This window comes from Spinacia oleracea, chromosome 6 (assembly GCF_020520425.1).
Source record: "Spinacia oleracea cultivar Varoflay chromosome 6, BTI_SOV_V1, whole genome shotgun sequence".
Classification (NCBI taxonomy): Eukaryota; Viridiplantae; Streptophyta; class Magnoliopsida; order Caryophyllales; family Amaranthaceae; genus Spinacia; species Spinacia oleracea.
In genome coordinates this window covers 137,150,155-137,168,899 of record NC_079492.1, presented here as the reverse complement: position 1 = coordinate 137,168,899, position 18,745 = coordinate 137,150,155, and the positions used below count along the sequence as shown (strand labels likewise).

The 18,745-nt window shown below is 36.5% G+C and overlaps 2 protein-coding genes across 4 annotated transcripts; both read left to right on the top strand.

The window, feature by feature from the left end:
* Positions 1 to 2,381: 2,381 nt before the first annotated feature.
* On the top strand, positions 2,382 to 6,398 carry LOC130464385 (phosphatidylinositol 4-phosphate 5-kinase 9-like). 3 transcript variants are annotated; one of them, XM_056833919.1, is made up of 6 exons: positions 2,382 to 2,632; positions 2,945 to 3,112; positions 4,246 to 4,410; positions 5,559 to 5,669; positions 5,924 to 6,089; positions 6,182 to 6,398. In XM_056833919.1, exons 2-6 carry the CDS (start codon positions 3,083 to 3,085, stop codon positions 6,202 to 6,204), a joined length of 495 nt encoding a protein of 164 aa, XP_056689897.1. In that variant the 5' UTR covers positions 2,382 to 2,632; positions 2,945 to 3,082; the 3' UTR covers positions 6,205 to 6,398. The 3 variants fall into 3 exon arrangements, with proteins under 3 accessions (XP_056689897.1, XP_056689898.1, XP_056689896.1); XM_056833920.1 differs by lacking the exons at positions 2,382 to 2,632; positions 2,945 to 3,112 and adding an exon at positions 4,038 to 4,123; XM_056833918.1 differs by lacking the exons at positions 2,382 to 2,632; positions 2,945 to 3,112 and having other exon boundaries at positions 4,132 to 4,410.
* Positions 6,399 to 10,004: 3,606 nt separating this feature from the next.
* On the top strand, positions 10,005 to 17,204 carry LOC110791647 (dnaJ protein ERDJ3A). Its single transcript, XM_021996416.2, has 7 exons — positions 10,005 to 10,233; positions 11,930 to 11,985; positions 13,397 to 13,470; positions 14,269 to 14,777; positions 14,868 to 15,209; positions 15,650 to 16,000; positions 16,685 to 17,204. Exons 1-7 carry the CDS (start codon positions 10,144 to 10,146, stop codon positions 16,970 to 16,972), a joined length of 1,710 nt encoding a protein of 569 aa, XP_021852108.1. The 5' UTR covers positions 10,005 to 10,143; the 3' UTR covers positions 16,973 to 17,204.
* Positions 17,205 to 18,745: the final 1,541 nt, after the last annotated feature.

The following is an 18,745-nucleotide window of genomic DNA, read 5'->3' as shown; positions in this document are numbered from 1 at the left end:
GTCCCGCTCAAGCAAACACTGAATGCGCAATTACCCAAAATCCCCCCCAGTATAACCCATCTCCACCCCACCCCCCCAAAATGATTTTTTTTAGCTGACATGGACCAACATGAGCCCAGGTAGGGAGGCCCTACATACCCCGAGGGCCGAGGTATGTGTATCATCTCCCTGGATGTTTTCATAATATCTTCCAATGAAGTCATACTTGTTCGTGAAGATAATTGAATATTGACTTGATCGTGAACATTACCCCGGGGTATGTGTATCATCTCCTTGAAGATAATATCTGCCAATGTATTCATAATATATACCAATGAAGTCATACTTGTCCATAAAGATAATTGAATATTGACTTGATCATGAACATTATCCCGGGTATGTGTATCATCTCCCTAAATGTCTTCATAATATCTAGCAATGAAGTCATACTTGTCCGTGAAGATAATTGAATCTTGACTTTGATCATGAACATTACCCCGGGGTATGTGTATCATCTCCCTAAATGTCTTCATAATATCTACCAATAAAGTCATACTTGTCTGTGAAGATAATTGAATATTGACTTGATCGTGAACACTCTTTCCTTCAATTTTTCAAATGCATATGGAGTGAGCACTTGAGAGGGGAAGAGACTTACTCCATCCGTTTCGAAATAATGGGGGAGTTTACCTTTTCACGCTTGCCAATGTAAATGTTTGGACATTAATATATCTAATTTTGTATTCGTAAAAATTATAAAAAGTTGATATTCCAAAAGTATATATTGAGACGAATCAAACAAGATCACACTCTTTACCCATAAATCACAAATGATAATCAAATTAAAATTTGTAAATAGTGTCAAAAGTCAAAGTGTCCCTATTATTTCAAAGGAAATTACTTTAAATAATCCAATATTTCGACGATTTTCCATTAATAATCCAACCTTTAGGATATTATCTAATAATCCATCCTTTGTACCCCATTAACTTTTATTGCACCCAACCGGTCACCAACCTGATACAACAGGTAACTAATACACGTGTCATGTAACCATTCGTTATAAAAAAAATTAAATACTTTTTCTTTTCTTTTTTTCCTTTTTTTCTCCTTCATTCATCCTTCCTCCCTCTTTCATCCCTCCTACCTCCAGCAACAATTCGCCCACCATCAACACCAACTAATGCCGGCAACACCACACTCATAATGAACCCACCATCAAAACACCTTTCCACCTCAACAACACGTCCACTCCTCTCCTGCGATGGCGGCGGTATCCCTCAACCCATGAGTAGAAACATACTCGGCGGCGGCCATCGGTATCATCAACGACTTCACTGGGCTAGCGCGTGCGGTTGTGAAATCATGTGCGTCCGATACTCTTTCCTCACCCCAGGCAAAGCCAACAAACAATGATGAACCGGAAGTTGAACCTTCCCAACAATATGGAGCCTATGACGACGCAAAAAGATAGTAATTCCGGTGAATCGAACCGCCGAGGGAGTTCTCAACTGGAAGAACTACCCGATCGGCGATCCAGAGCTCCACTGCTTGAAAGGCCACTTCGAATTGCTCGCAAGGGATGGCTTCACGATCGAGATATTCTTTTCCGACAGCGGCTTTAGAGTACGCGCTGGGGACGCCTTGATAAGCGACGCGGAGGGTGTTTCCGTGCATTGGAGCTGGGGAGAAGTTAATGGAGAGAGAAAGAGGTTTTGGGAGGTTGTTTGTGGTGGTTGATGCGGCGGTGGTGATAGTTGAGACGATTGGAAGTAGGTTGAGGGTTTTATGGCTGTTCATAATGGTGATTTCATCAGGGTTTTATGGCCGGGGACGCCTTGATAAGTGACGTGAAGCGATTTTAGTTTTTTTTAAAAAAATAAAAATAACAGGTGACCTTATTAGCAGGTAAACAGTCATATGGGTGCAATAAAAGTTAATGGGGTGTAAAGATTAGATTATTAGATAATAATCAAAAGGTTGGATTATTAATGGAAAATCGTCGAAAGGTTGGATTAACACTAGTGGAAAGGCTTATTTGCATCCCCGCATTTGCCACGCCATTCTGAACATGCGAAGCAAATAACAAATTTTAGCATAAAATTTAGTCATTTGCGTCGCAGATTTATAATTCTGCGTGACAAATGACTCTAGGAGCACCCTAGAGTCATTTGCCACGCAGAATTATAAATCCGCGACGCAAATTACTCAACTAAGTGCATCGCAGATTTATAATTCTGCGTGGCAAATGACTTTAGGAGCACCTAGAGTCATTTGCCACGCAGAATTATAAATCTGCGATGCACTGGTTTTTTTTTTTTTTTTTTTCCGAATTCGCGCTCACCCTTAATTGCAAAAGGAATATTCATTCTGACTTAGGTTATTGCAAAGCTCACCCTTAACACTGCGCCCTCCCCAACGAAACCACCACCAACACCAACACTAGCTGCTTTGTTCTCACCGGCGGCACTGTCGTCGTTGCTTCGCCGCCTTCCATCGTTGTCGCGCCGACGTTCCTTCGCTGATTCACGTACTGCGCGCTTCACTGCTTCCCCTCACTGCTTAATTCACTGCCCTGCTCCATTTTTAGCGCCGCCGCCCACGCCGCCTCCCACTCAGCCGCCCTCGTTCATTGTCGTCTCCCCTCTCTTAGGTATTGAATAGTTTTGATATTTATTGAATTTTAATTGTGTATTTTAATTTTAATTGTGGACATTATAATTGAATTTTAATTATGCATTATAATTGAATTTTAATGGTTGATATTATTTTTTGAATTTTAATTGGGTACATTTTAGGATTTAGGTTTTGTTGAATTTTAGTTGTAGGTTGTGTTGAATTTCAGTTGAATTATATTTTAATCGAAAAGAGTGAAAAAATAATGTGTTTTGGCTGGAACTTTCTCACATATATGATGGTGTTTTCTTCAGTTTGCTATACTGAACTTACATTAGATTTTGATCAGATATACTGTGGGAAAGATCACCCCCATACAAAGACGAGAAGTTCGAGCATCTGATTTTGGTCCACGTGCAAGATTTTGGATGGATTTTCCTAAAGAAGGGTCGCAATTAACACCCCCTCATCAATTTGATGATTTCAAATGGAAAGATTATTGTCCGATGGTTTTCAGGTTTGTTGTGGATTCTGAATTTGTGGGAAGTGTAATAGCATATTTGCATATACATTCTATTTAGAGATTCTTTTCCTGATGTCTGTTATGACTTATGAGTTCTGCTCAGACCCCGAAATTTTACAAGATCTTTACTAATTGTCATCTATCAAGAGTTATGCTCCAACTCTTTCAACCACTGCACATTCAAATTAGTAATGTGAAACTCACATATGATCTCATCGTCATGTTCGCATACATTGAGCTCACTGTAAAAACTTGGGCCTGGATTATACTGTTTAATGGCTCCATTAATTGAAGAACTAATCCGGAATGTGAGATAAGTAATAACAACCATGATGTTGATGCAATTGCTTCTATTTGATTTGCTTTTACTGTTATGCTTATGAACTGAAACATCACATTTGCTTCAAATATGATATTCTTTTGGATAAGGCTCCGAATATCACACATTTTGGAAACAAATCTGTGATTTATTATCATTTCTTCCCAAAGGTTGCTTTTTCCTGTGCACTTTTGTTGTGGGTTATTTAGCAGATTTTGCTGTCATATTTGTCATGATAGCTTTGGAGTGCTTGTCTTTTTCATGGGCCCTGAATTTGTAAGGTAAGTAGCTTTACATGGTTGTGGGAGATAGGGTTCCTAAAAGTGCTTAGTATCAGGTCGTTTGCTTGCCACTGACTTGTATACTTTTTAAATGAGCCTTCACATGCTCTAGAATAGAGTAATTTAAAACAAAAAAACTGTGGTAAGGGGGACAGTTAAAGTGTCAGACACTCATATCCGACGTGGAAGGTGACAGGAGAGCTTGATTTGTGTTTGAAAATTAGTCAATATATACTGTAAATATTTAAATGAGATTTCTACAAAACTTTTATAATATCTAAGGTAGCGTAAATTTGGTGTTGTTGTAAAGCATGAGTAGCTCTTGTCATATGTTTTAGAAGTTTGCATTTTCTCTATAAGAGTATCTAGAGCAAGTGATTATTTGAAGAGTAACTAAATTTGAAGGTTTATTACTTGTACCTTACGACATGGGAAACTTGTCACTTTCCCTCTCATCATTCAATTTATGGATATACATAACAGATCAAGCCTTCATACTTAAAAGGCTCACATGCTTATTGTTTCAGAAATTTGAGAGAGATTTCAAAATAGATGCTGCTGACTACATGATGTCCATCTGTGGAAATGATGCCCTGAGGGAATTGTCATCTCCTGGGAAAAGTGGTAGTGTCTTTTTCCTCACTCAAGATGATCGCTTCATGATTAAGACGCTGCGGAAATCTGAAGTAAAGGTTAGTGCTTAGCTTACATCTTCTGTCATGCATTTGACTTCTAGTTTTCTTTCACCTTTTGCATGTTTTACTTCAATTCTCTCTTAAGTAACTTTTTTGCCTGTCTGTGAAAACCAGATGTTTGTCTGTAGTATATAACCTTCAGTTGTAATATATAACCTTAAGATGATCCCAAATGAAAAGATATGGTCCATTTATTGGGATCCTATTGGAATCTTCACAATATGTATTTTGAAATATCAGCTTTTGTAACTTTAAAAAAAAATAGAGATATTAATGCTCAAAGTTTTACATTGGCAAGCGTGACCAAGTAAAGTGAAACCATTGCTTCGAAAGGGAGGTAGTAGTATAGACATGGTCAGAATTGTTTCTAAAGATTCACAAATAACATTTTTGAAAGACTAATATTGACTGAAACTTTGATAAAGATAGAAGTAAGGAGACTCTTTTTCTATGTTAGGAAGTAGTAATATATGTGATGACAGTCTTACCTGCCAAAATCTTACCCTTGTTTGCAGGCCTCAAAGCTTAGTGGAAAGAAGTGATGGTTTTCTTATTGCTGTTTTTATGTTTTTGTTTGACGAGTGGGGGGTGGGTGGGTGGGTGGGTAGGTTGAGAGTTAGGGGATGAGAACCTAGTGTATTTGGTTTATTTGCTTGAAAGCATCAAGTGGGGTTAGACCATCAACTGGATTGTCTATGGACATCTTTGGCCAGAAATTAAATGATTATAGTTAACTCGCTTGTATTCTAAACCTACAGAATGTAAATTGTATTCTGGGTGCTAATTGAGCTTGTAGAAACAGTAATAATTGTCCTAATTTCCTATTGTTTGGATAGATATTCTAGAAGTTCCTAGAAGGATCATTTTGGAAGGGGTGTATCCATGTATCTGTGAGGCTGTGTCACAAGTTTGAAAGTTGATTGATTATGAATAATGAACACAAGTGGAACTTTTATTGATGTTCTGCATGCTTGGTTGGTCTGATAAGCTTGTCTACATGTGAATTGCACTATGCCAATGCTTACTACTGCATATTTAGATTAGGTTGAACTGTTGAATGCTTTAAATGTCAATTTGCTATTATTTATTGCAAATTCCATCTGGACTGTGTGATCAACTTCTGCTGATTGTGTGCATTGTTTTAGGTCCTTTTGCGGATGCTTCCTGAATATCACCATCATGTGCGTACATATGATAACACACTTATTACCAAGTTTTTCGGCCTACATAGGATCAAACCTTCTAGTGGTCAAAAGGTAAAATGCTTCTACAGTTATACTATTTTGGTGTAATAGCATGAACTATCAGTGGAAGATATTTCCTAAAGTTATTTAATTTCCTGAAAAACTAACAAGAAGCAGAAGTTAATGTTTATATCTGTATTTCCTGAAAAACTAACAAGAAGCAGATATTTCCTGCATATTTAGAAATTGAAGTTACTAGAAGTTGGATCCTTTAATGTGCGATATATCTGTATTCTGATATTATTTAGATTGACATCTGATGGCAGATACTTGGGATGATGGCATGTTTACTTACCCACAAAGCCTTGTTCTTGTTCCACGTGGAGATGATAGCAGTGTTGTTGTGGGTTCTCATATTAGAGGCAGTAGATTGCGTGCAGTTTCTGCTGCGGGTAATGAAGAAGTCGATTTGCTCCTTTCGGGCACAGCCAGGTATGTGGTATTAAACAATATGGAAAACTCATTTGATAAAAGAATTTCTTGGTCTAAATTGTATTTTTGATTCCCTATTGTTATTTGTTAAGGCTTCAAATCCAGCTTGGAGTGAACATGCCAGCAAGAGCGGAACGCACAACCGGGATCACTAGATTGTTGATCTATGACGAATTTAATTGCCTTTTATTGGGAACGTTAATTACGTTGTAAACTTTTGTGACAGGTATTATTTATAAATGTATTCCCGGTATTGGGAAGCGTCTACTTTCAAAGACGATCATGTCGGAATTTCCAATAAAATATTAAAAAACCAATTTAAAAAAAAACAAAAAAAAGTCATTTGCCACGCACGTTAGCTTAATGTGCGAGGCAAATGACTTAATTTTTTGGCGCCAAAAATGTCATTTGCGTCGCACATTAAGCTATTGTGCAAGGCAAATGACTTAATTTTTTGGCGCTCAAATTGTCATTTGCGTCGCACATTAAGCTATTGTGCGTGGCAAATGACTTTTTTTTTTGGCGCCTGAAAGTCATTTGCCACGCACTTTAAGCTAATGTGCGTGGCAAATGACTTTTCAACATGGTGCCTGAAAAGTCATTTGCCACGCACATTTGCTTAATGTGCGACGCAAATAAGGGTCATTTGCATCGCACTTTTGTGCGATGCAAATGACTTTTAGTCATTTGCATCGAGATCTTTTGCCACGCACAATGTGCGACGCAAATGTGCTTAAAAGTGCGATGCAAATGACCCTTTTTCCACTAGTGATTATTTAAAGTAATTTTTCCTATTTCGAAACGGAGGTAATATTAATTTTATCTTAGGAAAATTTGTAATTATTAATCCAACCTTTGCCCGATTTTCTTTAATTAAGCCTACCTATGCGATATTTCTAAATAATCCAACCTTTATGACCCAACTACGTACTATTATTAAGCCTAACAAGTTACTAACCTGCTACAGGCGGTATTCACCCTTACGTGGCATATAACAATTATAATTTTTTCCCCCTTATTTTCTTTAATTGCTATTTTAATTTTCGTTCCTCTCTCCTCTGCGATTTTCTGCTTCATCTCTGCACTCCTCTCCATTATTTCTCTTCTACCTCTTCTCCACCATTGTCGATCCCTCATACGGTCATACCTCTCCATTCGAAGTTCATCAAAAATAATCAGCAATTGCTATGGCTGGGGTAAAGCAATTGCCTGTTGGATCTAGATCTTCTTCAAATTCAAGGTTTTTTCTTTTCTTTCTAAATTTTAAACAAGACCACAATAACCAACATCCCACAACATAAAAAAACTATATTATTGCAACAACTCGGGTTTTTACGAACTGACCATCAAGGAAGCCCAAAATTCAAAATTTACCAAAAAAGGAACAAAAACGCTAATGTTCGTAAGTTCACCTTCAATTGTACGATTTTGGAGACGAAATTTGAATGCGCGTGGATGAAGTCACCTATTTCCACAAGAAAATCGTTGATGATGTCATGAACCAGTACAATTGTGGTTGAAGCAACAGTAATGGAGGAGAGAGGAATTGAAATACGGTATAGAGAAGAGAAGGGTTAAGGGTTTTTTGAAAAAAAAATGAAATCCTTGTTTAGGTGGCAAGTGATGATGACGTGTCCAATATTTTAGGAGGGAAACCAACTTTAGGTTGTTAACGTTTTTATTGTTGACTTTGTAGCAGGTAACCGGTCATCTAGGCTTAATAATAGTAGTTGGGTCATAAAGGTTGGATTATTTAGAAATATCGCATAGGTATGCTTAATTAAAGAAAATCGGGCAAAAGTTGGATTAATAATTACAAATTTTCCTTGACTTTGTAGCAGGTAACCGGTCATCCAGGCTTAATAATAGTAGTTGGGTCATAAAGGTTGGATTATTTAGAAATATCGCATAGGTAGGCTTAATTAAAGAAAACCGGGCAAAGATTGGATTAATAATTACAAATTTTCCTTTATCTTATTACTCCCTCCATCCTTTAATACTCGCACTGTTTTCCTTTTCGAACCGTCCCTTAATACTTGCATCGTTTTTGTAAATGAAATTTTTTACTAATATTACTCCGTATATTATTTCTCACACTTAACTACTAACCCACCTACACCCCTACTCCATACAAAAATTCGTTAAGGGCACGTAATTTAAGGGCACGTAAGCAATACTATTTTGAAGACACGTGGCGGACACATAATCATCACCACTTAGAAGACATGTGGCCAAGAATACATAATCAATTCTTCATTTAATACATAATAACTTAATAAGTCACCTCAACATTTCATCATTCCCTTTCCAACTTTAGTTAAAGCATTTAGAACAATTTAATTAAAGACATTGATTATTAGATTGGCGGTTATGATGAATCAAGAATGAGAAACGTTTCAGATGGTTACAATTTTCGCGTTAATGAATTTGGCTATTTAACTAACCTACATGTTTACAATTTTTTATAGACCGACATTCCTCCCTAACTTATTTAGCTAAATTTCTTCATTCTGAAGAATTTTACTATTTTCCTATAGGTGGGTGGAAGTTAAAATTATGTTATGAACTTCTAATTCATGCCCACCCCATTGTTTTCTGGAAAAATATTTCTTCTAATGAGGTTGGTATTATTTAATGTTATCATTATATTCATTTTTTAGCCCATTTAAATAAACAGTGCATCTTCTTTGCATCTCGTTGTCTGACTTGCCTCAATCGTCATCATGCATATTTCAAGTTCTTTTACAAACGACTTAAAAATCGACAAATGTGGATGCATTTTTGTTTTGAAATCTGTATGACATCTACTACTACCACACCCCTAACTTTATAAGCATAATTTCGAGTTTTAAAAAAATAGTTTAGTCTTTGATATTTTCCAGAATTTTGACATATCACGTTTGGTTAGCTTGATCATCAACTCTTAATTCTTAGGTCATTTTTCTTTTTGGTAGTTATCTTGATTGTGATGCAAAGGATAGGGTGCGAAACTTCATGTATACTTGGCAATTGAAACATAGTTTTTAATCCAACAAACAACAATATATGGTGAATTTCTTAGCATATTGAAGATTTGTGGATTTCTTTGGTTTAATCCAAATAATACATATGTTTAACTAAGTTACTCCATACTAGCATAGTTCTCTTATTCTCATTTTTTTTTAAAAACCCATTAGATAAAAAGATGTACTCCTAAACTAAGAATGTATTTGTGGACTTGTGGGAGCTCATAATATATATATTCTATAAAAGTAATGTTTCACCCAATATATCTTGAAAATTTTAGTTTGTCTACGTACTATCAAAATTATTAGTGAAAGTTTTTAGTGAAACCTTTATCATTTTGGTAGTCAATTTACCAATTTTTTTAATAGAGTTTCCTAAAAATAGCTCGTGCGTAGAACGGGCCAAAAGCTACTCCCTCCGTCTCTTTTTATTTTTTACGTTTTGTATTTTTCACGCGTTTTAACGAAAAATTAATTTGCATCGAGATTCCACAATTTTTTTTATTTAAACAAGATAAATTACGTTTATTTATAATGTTTTCACTTTTATCAAAAGGGAGTTGAGAAAAATTTAATGTCCCAATAGAAAAGTGTGAGAGATTAAATTACCCAATGAATTTAATTGGTTAAAATAATAATTTGACACAAATTTTAATAGAATATAAGTTATTTATGTGATAATATAAAAAAAACGTATAGAACATTTTAAAATACCCAGAAAAAAAAAAAAAAAAGTAAAAAACCAAAAGAGACATAGGGAGTAGTTGTCAACAATGAGTTTCAGCAGTGAAACGTCAATAAAAGATTTCCTGCAATGCTATTGGTCTAGGGGCCGTGGAACAACCTGAATAAGCCACGTGCTCAAACACTCCATGAAAATTGAAAACTTCTCGGAGATTCTGGACAACCATACGTAATCTATTTATATTCTCTCTACTCCATCTTCAATACGAAAGTACTTTCAAAGTTCTGCTATTTTTCACTCTTTACCAAAAAAAAAAAAACAAAAAAAAACGACATTTTTCAATTTCCAGAAAAAATTAAAAAAAATGGGTGTTCGTTTGAAGCTTGCGCCAATACTTCTGGCAACCTTGATTATCTTCGCTGCCGAAGCTAAGAAGACATCAGACCTTTATAAGGTACCTTTTTTTAATGGACTTTTTTTTGTCTATATTTTCTTTTAAACAAAATTGAAATTACTGTTCAAATAAAAGTTTTCAGGGTGTTAATTTTGATTATTATGCAAATGGGTAGTTAATGATTTGTATTTTCTAGAAGGGTTTGCAGAATTTTAATGTTAATGTTAACAGTTTAGGTGGTATTGTGGTAAAGGTGATTGTTTTTTAGGGTGGGAGTGACGAATTTTCAAATTGAATCGCTGGGAAGTTGAATTCATGATTGCCGGGTTGTAGAAATTGGGGAGTTTCGTTTTTGTGTTTGAAGGGGAAGATTATTATGTCAATGTATAGCTTTGGTCAATTGAGATTTTTTCTCTTTTAGGTTCTGGATTAATTGCGTGATATTATTGGTTGGAATGATTAATTGCATGAAATTGGAAATTTAGAGATGTGAAAATGTCATAATTCGTTCCAGAAATTATTGTGACTAAATTAGTGGTTGAAGAAAGTTTGTGATGATACCGGGGTCGAAACCGAAAATAAGATTTGTACAATGGAGTTTAGGGAGACATTGGGAATAGAGGATCAAACGGGACAATGTGAGGGATTTCTGTTGGGGTTTGATTGTATTTGAAGTGTCTGAATAGGCGAATAGCGATTTGTATTCAGTATGTCAATTGGGAGGAGCCATTGTGTTTGAACTTCGATTTCAAGTGGGACTATCATTTGTAATTGGAATTCGCGGGTTTATTAAGTGTCATATGAGTGAGTTCTCTAGTCTGGATAACATATTGGTGGCAAGGTTGTATTAAACATTGGTTCTTAAGCGCCTTTTTCAGTCGGAGTGTGAAGGGCAATGCTGAGGCAGAAACTAGCAAGTATCTGCAGAATGAAAAAACAATGTTCAGTAATATGGACTACACTTGCAGAGACAGTTTAGGGTAGAAAAGAATTTGAAAAATATTTAGGCCCAAGTCTATTGCCTGTTGGGTGTAGATAAAATTGTTCAGAAGATGGTTTAGCATGTACTTGTTATATTATGTTCTTAATTGGTTACCAATTAAGTTACTTGCAATTTTCATGGCTACAATATGTGTTGCTGTTCGGAAATATAGCACATATTGTACCTCCAATAGAACTTTTCCCTGGAGTGTTTTCTACTTGGACAACATATTTGGATAGTTTGGGAGTTTATGCATTAGCTGAATTGCAACTTCACATGTTTGTATATCTGGTAACAATTTTAAAATAGTTTTCTCGTATGTTCTAATTAAAGAAGTTTACGTGAAAAGTGGCGCTATGCTTATTAGTCATTTACTCTAGCGATTATATATAAAAAAATGTGAAATATGGTTTGCATAATATTTGAACCCCCAACCTTGTGTTTAAACAATAAAGCCCCTAAGACATGACATGTTTCATGTTATCATTGCATAAATAAAAATAAATAAATGCAAAGATTATAATGTAGTAACCCGGGGCTATCGCCCGGGCCAAAAACTAGTTTCTCTTCCTATAAAAAGGTAGCTTTTAGTTTTTTTTTTTTTCATTCTTTCCGGCTCTATGGGGTCTTGAAACACCTTTGTGGCAAATTAGCTTGGCTGCTCTGTCATTCAGTGTTTCTGCATCTAGCTTATGATCTTACCACGGAATATTTCTTATCTAATCACAAGATCTTCTCTTAACATGTTTGTGTTCCTAATTTTTCTTCTTTCAGGTTCTAGGTGTTGACCGGGACGCTAGTCCACGTGATATTAAGAAGGCGTTCCACAAGTATGTTCTTTAATCACTTTGTACAGCTTGTTGTAATCTACAATTTTCCCTTGGAAGTAGGAACAATGAAATGGGATCATCCACTGCTTCTTACATTGGTGTTCTCTCTTGAAATGTAGTAATTTAGCAAGGGAGATGCCATAAGATATTTCCCATTGTAATTACCATTGTAGCATGTGTGTGGACCTCTTATTTGACAGATCATTGGATGAAAGGACTCAACATGTACTGTGTGTGTGAGCATATAATTCCTGAGTTTCTTTGTTGAGATTCCTCATCCTTAGAAACTTCAGTAGAAGATGAACCAGATCCAACTAAAGATTTTAATTCCAGTCGGAACCGCTATGAGCTGTTTTTGTTAAATTGAGTTTACCTTTGCTTTACTGTAGAGGCATTAGAATTTTCGGATGTTTTATACTTGGAATCCATTTATTTCCATATAATGCTACCAGGATTCTCCATATACGCGCGAGTTACAAAAAAATCAATAGTATTGACAATAATAAGAACCTAGTATGTATGTCTTTTGCTGTTGAGATTGATATGCATTTCAATGGAGTAGTGCTTTTTATTATGGTGTATGTCTGTATTCTTTCTGGAAGTTGGGGGGGGGGGGGGGGGGGGGGACAGAATGGGGAAACATCATCTCATGGTCTAATCCCACGGGATCAGTCCTGGTGCTCGAAACACTCTCAATTGATTGATATTTATAGTTATGCCTTTAGTGAATTCTAGATGCCTCAAGCCTGCTTAATTTGTTACAGATTTATTTGGTGTACTTGTTGTCTTTTGCCCTCTATTTTACTATTCACATGTCAGCACAGAATATTATTGAGAATAGATTGACTCCAAAATTCCAAATTATCTCATAATCACTTGATCCACATGTTAAAGTCTAGCGGGTTCCCATAACTGCGATAGTATGTGGTCTCAGCATTTTTTTCAAACTCTGTGATAGACTGATGCAAGGCAACGTTTTAATCGATATGGGCCATATGTCTTGAGAATTTCTTTTTGAAGACATCTCATGTCCTTCAAGTTTCTGTCCTGAGATTTCTGTTGTCTCTCTTTGCAATTTTAACACACTGCAATTTTCCATCTGCCAAATATGTCATAATAGACTTGGGGGTTGGTCATGATTTATGATGCTAAATTGTATTTTGCCAATGAATTTCTGTGGGAATGGGTTTAGCTATTACGGAGTATCTATTACTGAGTACTTTTATAAGCAAATTGCTGATGTTAGCCTATTAGGTTGTTGCTTTTATAAGTTTTGTTTTTGTTATAAGAATCTGTTTGATACTCTTTTGTGGCGGCCCTAGAAGATTGGTTTTTCATCCTCTGGACTTGCATACCATCTGGGAACTGTTGTATGTATGTTTCTTACTCTTACCTTTTGTGTTGTTTCCAGGCTCTCTTTACAATATCACCCTGATAAAAACAAGAATAAAGGTGCTCAAGCAAAGTTTGAGGAGATCAACAACGGTAATTTGTACTTGGCCTTTCCTTATTTGAACTTGCTAATTGTTCAATTCATAAGGTTATCATTCACTTTGAAGTTGTTAATTGTCCAGTCCATGGTTTAGCGGTTCTCAAACCAAGCAATTGAAGAAATATGCTAGAAATTTTGAAAGAGAAGACTGCCCCTCTAGCTTTTCCTCCTTTGACCAATTTACTGCATATTGTGAGTAAAGGAGAGCAGAGTTTATTGTTGGTTACTAGTTTAACATAGGAAATTTAGAATCAGTTACCCAGAGGTTTTAAAACTTGGAGCCACAAATATTTTGTTGAAACTTTTGCATTCCTTATTGTAGCCTGTAGGCGTGGAGAAGACTTGAATAAGCCATTGTTGAACAGGTGGCTTCTGATACGTGCTCAATAGAATAAGAGTATAAATGAGACTAGGGAATAATAAATTCCGAAGTCATGTGTTGAGGCTGATGTAGATGTTGAATTCTTCTGTATGTGTTCTTTTTCTTTTTTTCGGGATTTAAGCCTTCCTTGCTCCCCAAAAAAAAAATTAATCTCATATACGAACTTTTTTGGTTTACTGCGAGCTGTGTGCATATACCTGCTATAATTTGACAACTACTGCACAGCTTACACCCCCTCTCTTTAATTCTGAGGTACACCCCGGGGAAGGAAGATGTGGGTGTATTTTTCTCCCTGGGGGGGGGGGGGGGGGGGGGGGAGGGGGGGTTGAGTATCTTCTCCTTTGTCTTCTAAAGAGGTTATTGTGAAATTTACTGATGCATCTCTGTTCACTATGTCTATTTTGTGCAGCGTATGAAATTTTATCTGATGAGCAAAAGAGGAAAAACTACGATTTATATGGTGATGAAAAAGGTGGCCCATCCTTTGATGGTGGGAGTGCAGGAGATTATGGTGGATACTCCCACTTCACTAGTGGTGGATCAGGAGGACAGTGGCAGAATATGGGTGGGGGTGGCCGGTCTTTCTCCTTTTCTTTTGGTGGATCTGGCGGTGGAAACCCATTTGGTTTTGGTCTCAATGATATGTTTTCAAACTTATTTAGTGGTGGCAGTGGCTCTGGTTTTGGCGGTTCGGGTGGGTCATCTGGATCTACATTTGGTGGGTCAGCTGGATCACAGTCTGGGTTTAAGAGCCCCCCCAAAATTGTTCGTGCTGTAAGTTCAAAGATATTTGAGAAAGAAATAAATGGCAAGGGAATAACTTGGCTTCTGCTATCTTATACGCCCTCAACAATGTCGGTCCAGCAGTATGAGTTATTCTTAGAGGAGATTGGTAACTCGTTGAAGGGAGCTTTGAAAGTACACTTCTTCTATCCTTGATTTCTTTCTTCTGAAAACCATTACGTTCTCATAACAGTATAATGATGATGCTCTTGTCTCTTTTTGCAGGCTGGTAAAATCAATTGTGAGAATGAATCTTCTTTCTGTAAGAATCAGGGAATATATCCTCGTAGAACACCCAGATTATTTGTTTACTCCTACATAACAAGTGAGAGTGGTTCCTTAGTCGAGTATAATGACGAGTGGGATGTGAAAAGCTTGAAAAGCTTTTGCCAGGAACACTTGCCAAGGTTTTCGAGACGTGTTAGCCTGAATAACTTTCAGCCTTCATTTGGGGCTGGGGAAGGATTACCCCGAGCGATGCTTCTCTCAACCAAAAAAGATACACCAGTGATTTGGCGTACTCTCAGTGGCTTATATCGCAAGCGATTCATCTTCTATGACTCACAGGTATTGCATGTTTGTTCTGCATTGCCTTCACTCTGCCCCTTTCTTCCCCCCTCCCCCTTTCCCTCGAAAAATAAACAACAACAACAAAGTCTTAGTCCCAAAATGATTTGGGGTCGGCTAACATGAATCGACATAGGTGATCGTCAATGTGACCAATCAAACAAGACTTTGTTTCTACAAAGTCTGAGGAAAGATGTCATATTGTCACCTATTCAGTTTTGAACTTGATGCATGTTATTCCATTATTCCTCGCAAAGATTCAGTTTTAGCTGTCTCATTTTCTGCGGCTTCTATGTACATGTATCGGTGAACCGTGAATTTGACCTGCTGATATACTTGTTACAATATATTTCTGTACACTTGTACCTTTGGATATCTTTAGATACGGTGAGTGGAGCCCAAGGTAAAAGTGCAGTTTTCTTTTTTGATTGATTTTGCAGGTTGGTGATGTTTCTGATCCAGAGGTCAAAAGTTTAGGGGTTAATGCACTTCCTGCTATAGTGGGATGGTTGTCAACTGGAGAACAACAAATACTGAAAGCGGGAATATCTGTGAGAGATCTAGAGTCGGCTGTTCAGGAAATTGGTATCTTACTTGACGGTTTTGAAAAGAAGAATAAGATTGCTTCACGTCAGACCAAAAAATCTGAGAGTGAATCCTCTAGCAAACAAGTACCGCTCTTGACAGCATCAAACTTTCATGCTCTTTGTGGAGAAGAAACTCCTGTTTGCTTAATTGGTGGTTTTAGATCATCAAAAGCAAGAGACAAACTCGAATCAATTCTATCAATGGTAAGTGGGAATATTTATTGGTAAATTTATATACGACCTATTAAATCAAACAGGTACTCACTCATATTGAAACACAAGAAGTCATATTAGTCATTCTCATGAATATGATGAATTCTGTCAAATTTAGTTTAATTGCATTAGTTTTGTGATGTGGCATTTAGTTTGATATTGCATTAGTACTGTGAATTATGAACGGCCAAATGAAATATGTTATTTCCTGGATTGAAAAGAATATTACAAGCTAGTAATGAATTGGTGGTGCCATCACGGTCATTGATAACTAGTTTCGAAACTAAGTTGACAGCAAGTAAGATTTATATCTGATACCAAGCTTTTTATCTCATTGAAACATTTTGGTACTTGCTAGCGATTTTGTAGAAGAAATTAGATACCTGCATGACTAGTACTCTCTTTCCCGATTTAGATGCAAGATATACTAGAAATGTATCCAATCCCATATCGGGATACTTAATTACAGGAAGCTAGACTACGTGATCAGAAATTCAGTACTAAAATAGTTGGATTTCCTTTGTATCAGAAAAGCCAAGATACAGTTGTTATAATTCTGCTGAATTTTAGACAAAGCATGATATTTGTGGTTCCATTTTGTACCTAACTAGTAATACTTATTTGTATTTCATACTGACTATTTTCTTTCAACTATGGTGAATATTGTGGCTCCAGGTTTCTCAGAAATCATTATCGAGGAGAAGAAATCTTTCATCTGAGTCCAAAGATTCCATCTACTACACCATGGTAGATGCGAAGAAGCAGCAATCTTTCTTGGATGCGTTTGATAAATCTGGATTCAGGTCGTCAAATAGCTTCTTAGTGGCTTACAAACCTCGGAAAGGGAAGTATACAGCATATACTGGAGATCTGAATGCTGAAGAAGCAGAGAAGTTCATCGGCTCAGTTCTCAGTGGCGATGTACAATTCAACAAAACGAGGCAAAAACCAGTGATCATGTAGAGTAATACTCCTATTTAAAAAAAAAAAAAAAAATGTAGAGTAATACTAGAAGAACTGTAAAGTCAGTGTACATAAAAAATGGATACAATCAAGGGTTTTCAGAACAACATCAGCACCAAAGAAATCAGAGTAGAAGAAATGGTTCTTTTTTGAGTAACTAGATAAAATTGACCTTTATTGTACATCTTGGAAGAAACGGAAGGACATTTGATATGTAGTCTTTTGATAACCAGGGTTGTCTTCTTCACTGTGTTTGAAGGGGTCTTTCATTTCTTACTACTCCGTACAAAACAGTTGTCTTAGGATATCTACCTGTAGAATTTATGCGCCCCTAACCCCAACTAAGCATGTCACATGTCGCCATGTCGGTGTATGTATGAAACGCGTCACATGTACATCACAGCCTTCTGCGCGTGCATAGGGGCTATTGGGTGGTTGTGGTTGTACAGTTGAGGTGCTGTAACGTGGTGGCCGGCGGTTTTTATGGCAAAAGTGGTCATTTTTTTGGGCTTACAATATAGAACTTGGTGATTGGAATATTGTTAACTATACTTGTCCCATTATATATGCCCAATTAATTAGCTAAAACTTGTTAATCATCAATATTGCCTGAAAGTGATTTTGAGTGAAAGAGGTGCTACGTTATTTTTAGTGTGAAGCAATGAAGAATTATGTTAAAAACTGAAATCTTGCATGGTTAAACAATGACAGTGGTGGCAAAACAGTGGATGAATGAATGTTGTAGGGCATCTTATGAAAGAGAAATGTAGGGTGTGTGATGGCTACAACTCATACAATGGGAATAAATACTGAAAGATAAGTAAATAAGGAAAATAAAACAGAGAACAAAATTACAGCCTAAAGTGATAGACGAAGCTTCTAAACCTTCCACCCAAATTAAAAAGTTCCACTACCTTAATTATTGATTGTAAAGTCTAAAGTGCTACTATTCGATTCGCTAGAAAAGCTCTCTCGCTATGTGTGAGCTATAAGGATGAAGGATGACACTATGAAGGATGACACTATGCCGGTAAACACAGAGGCATGACACGATACGATACACATGTTGCCAATTATGCATGGTTTAGCAACGTTATGACAATATATGGTATTTTTGTGTTTGGTCATGAGAAATGCATGTTAGGTAATGGATGATAACAGCATGGAATGAAATTTGACACGACATAAGACTGTACCAGCCCATTACAAATGTGAGTAGCACATGTATTTTTTTTTTTTTTATGCGAGTAGTACATGATGTAACGTGTGTCTTTTAGTCTTTATCATGTTATTTTACGTAAAACTTGCTTTTAACATCCTTATCTTAGGGAGTCGACAACATCCCGTGAAGTCATACAAGTTTTAGTGAAAAATCGATAAACACAAACTTGTAACTTTTCTACCCACAACATCACAATCACGATGAAGCTTGAATAACTGAAACGGTAAGAACACGAAAAAGAATAAATTTGGTAAGGAGCTTTGTATGGGTCTAAAGATTTGATGTAAAGAGGGGAATTCGAAAGAAACAAATGTTAGCATCTGATTCTGTTGAGTTTGCGGTTGAGCAGAAGAGCATAACTCATTTTTCCAAAACTTTGATAAGAAAAGTCACTTTGTGTCTTATTCCGTGGAGCCCCTAATTGCAATTTCATTGATATGCTTGCCTAGAAGCATCCAATTCCTTTAGAATCTTCTTTCTTACTTCTTATCTTCCAATTTTCGCCATGGCTAGGTAGTTACTAGTTAGTTCAAGCCTATCATGTACTTAAT

Bases quoted from the DNA above. Each gene is read 5' to 3' on its own strand.
- LOC130464385 (XM_056833918.1), top strand. From the start codon at position 4,147: ATGGGAAACTTGTCACTTTCCCTCTCATCATTCAATTTATGGATATAC. The intron at 4,411-5,558 runs GTTAGTGCTTAG...GCATTGTTTTAG, and splicing joins TGCGGAAATCTGAAGTAAAG to GTCCTTTTGCGGATGCTTCC. The intron at 6,090-6,181 runs GTATGTGGTATT...TTATTTGTTAAG, and splicing joins CTCCTTTCGGGCACAGCCAG to GCTTCAAATCCAGCTTGGAG.
- LOC110791647 (XM_021996416.2), top strand. From the start codon at position 10,144: ATGGGTGTTCGTTTGAAGCTTGCGCCAATACTTCTGGCAACCTTGATT. The intron at 14,778-14,867 runs GTACACTTCTTC...CTCTTTTTGCAG, and splicing joins CGTTGAAGGGAGCTTTGAAA to GCTGGTAAAATCAATTGTGA. The intron at 15,210-15,649 runs GTATTGCATGTT...TTGATTTTGCAG, and splicing joins TCATCTTCTATGACTCACAG to GTTGGTGATGTTTCTGATCC.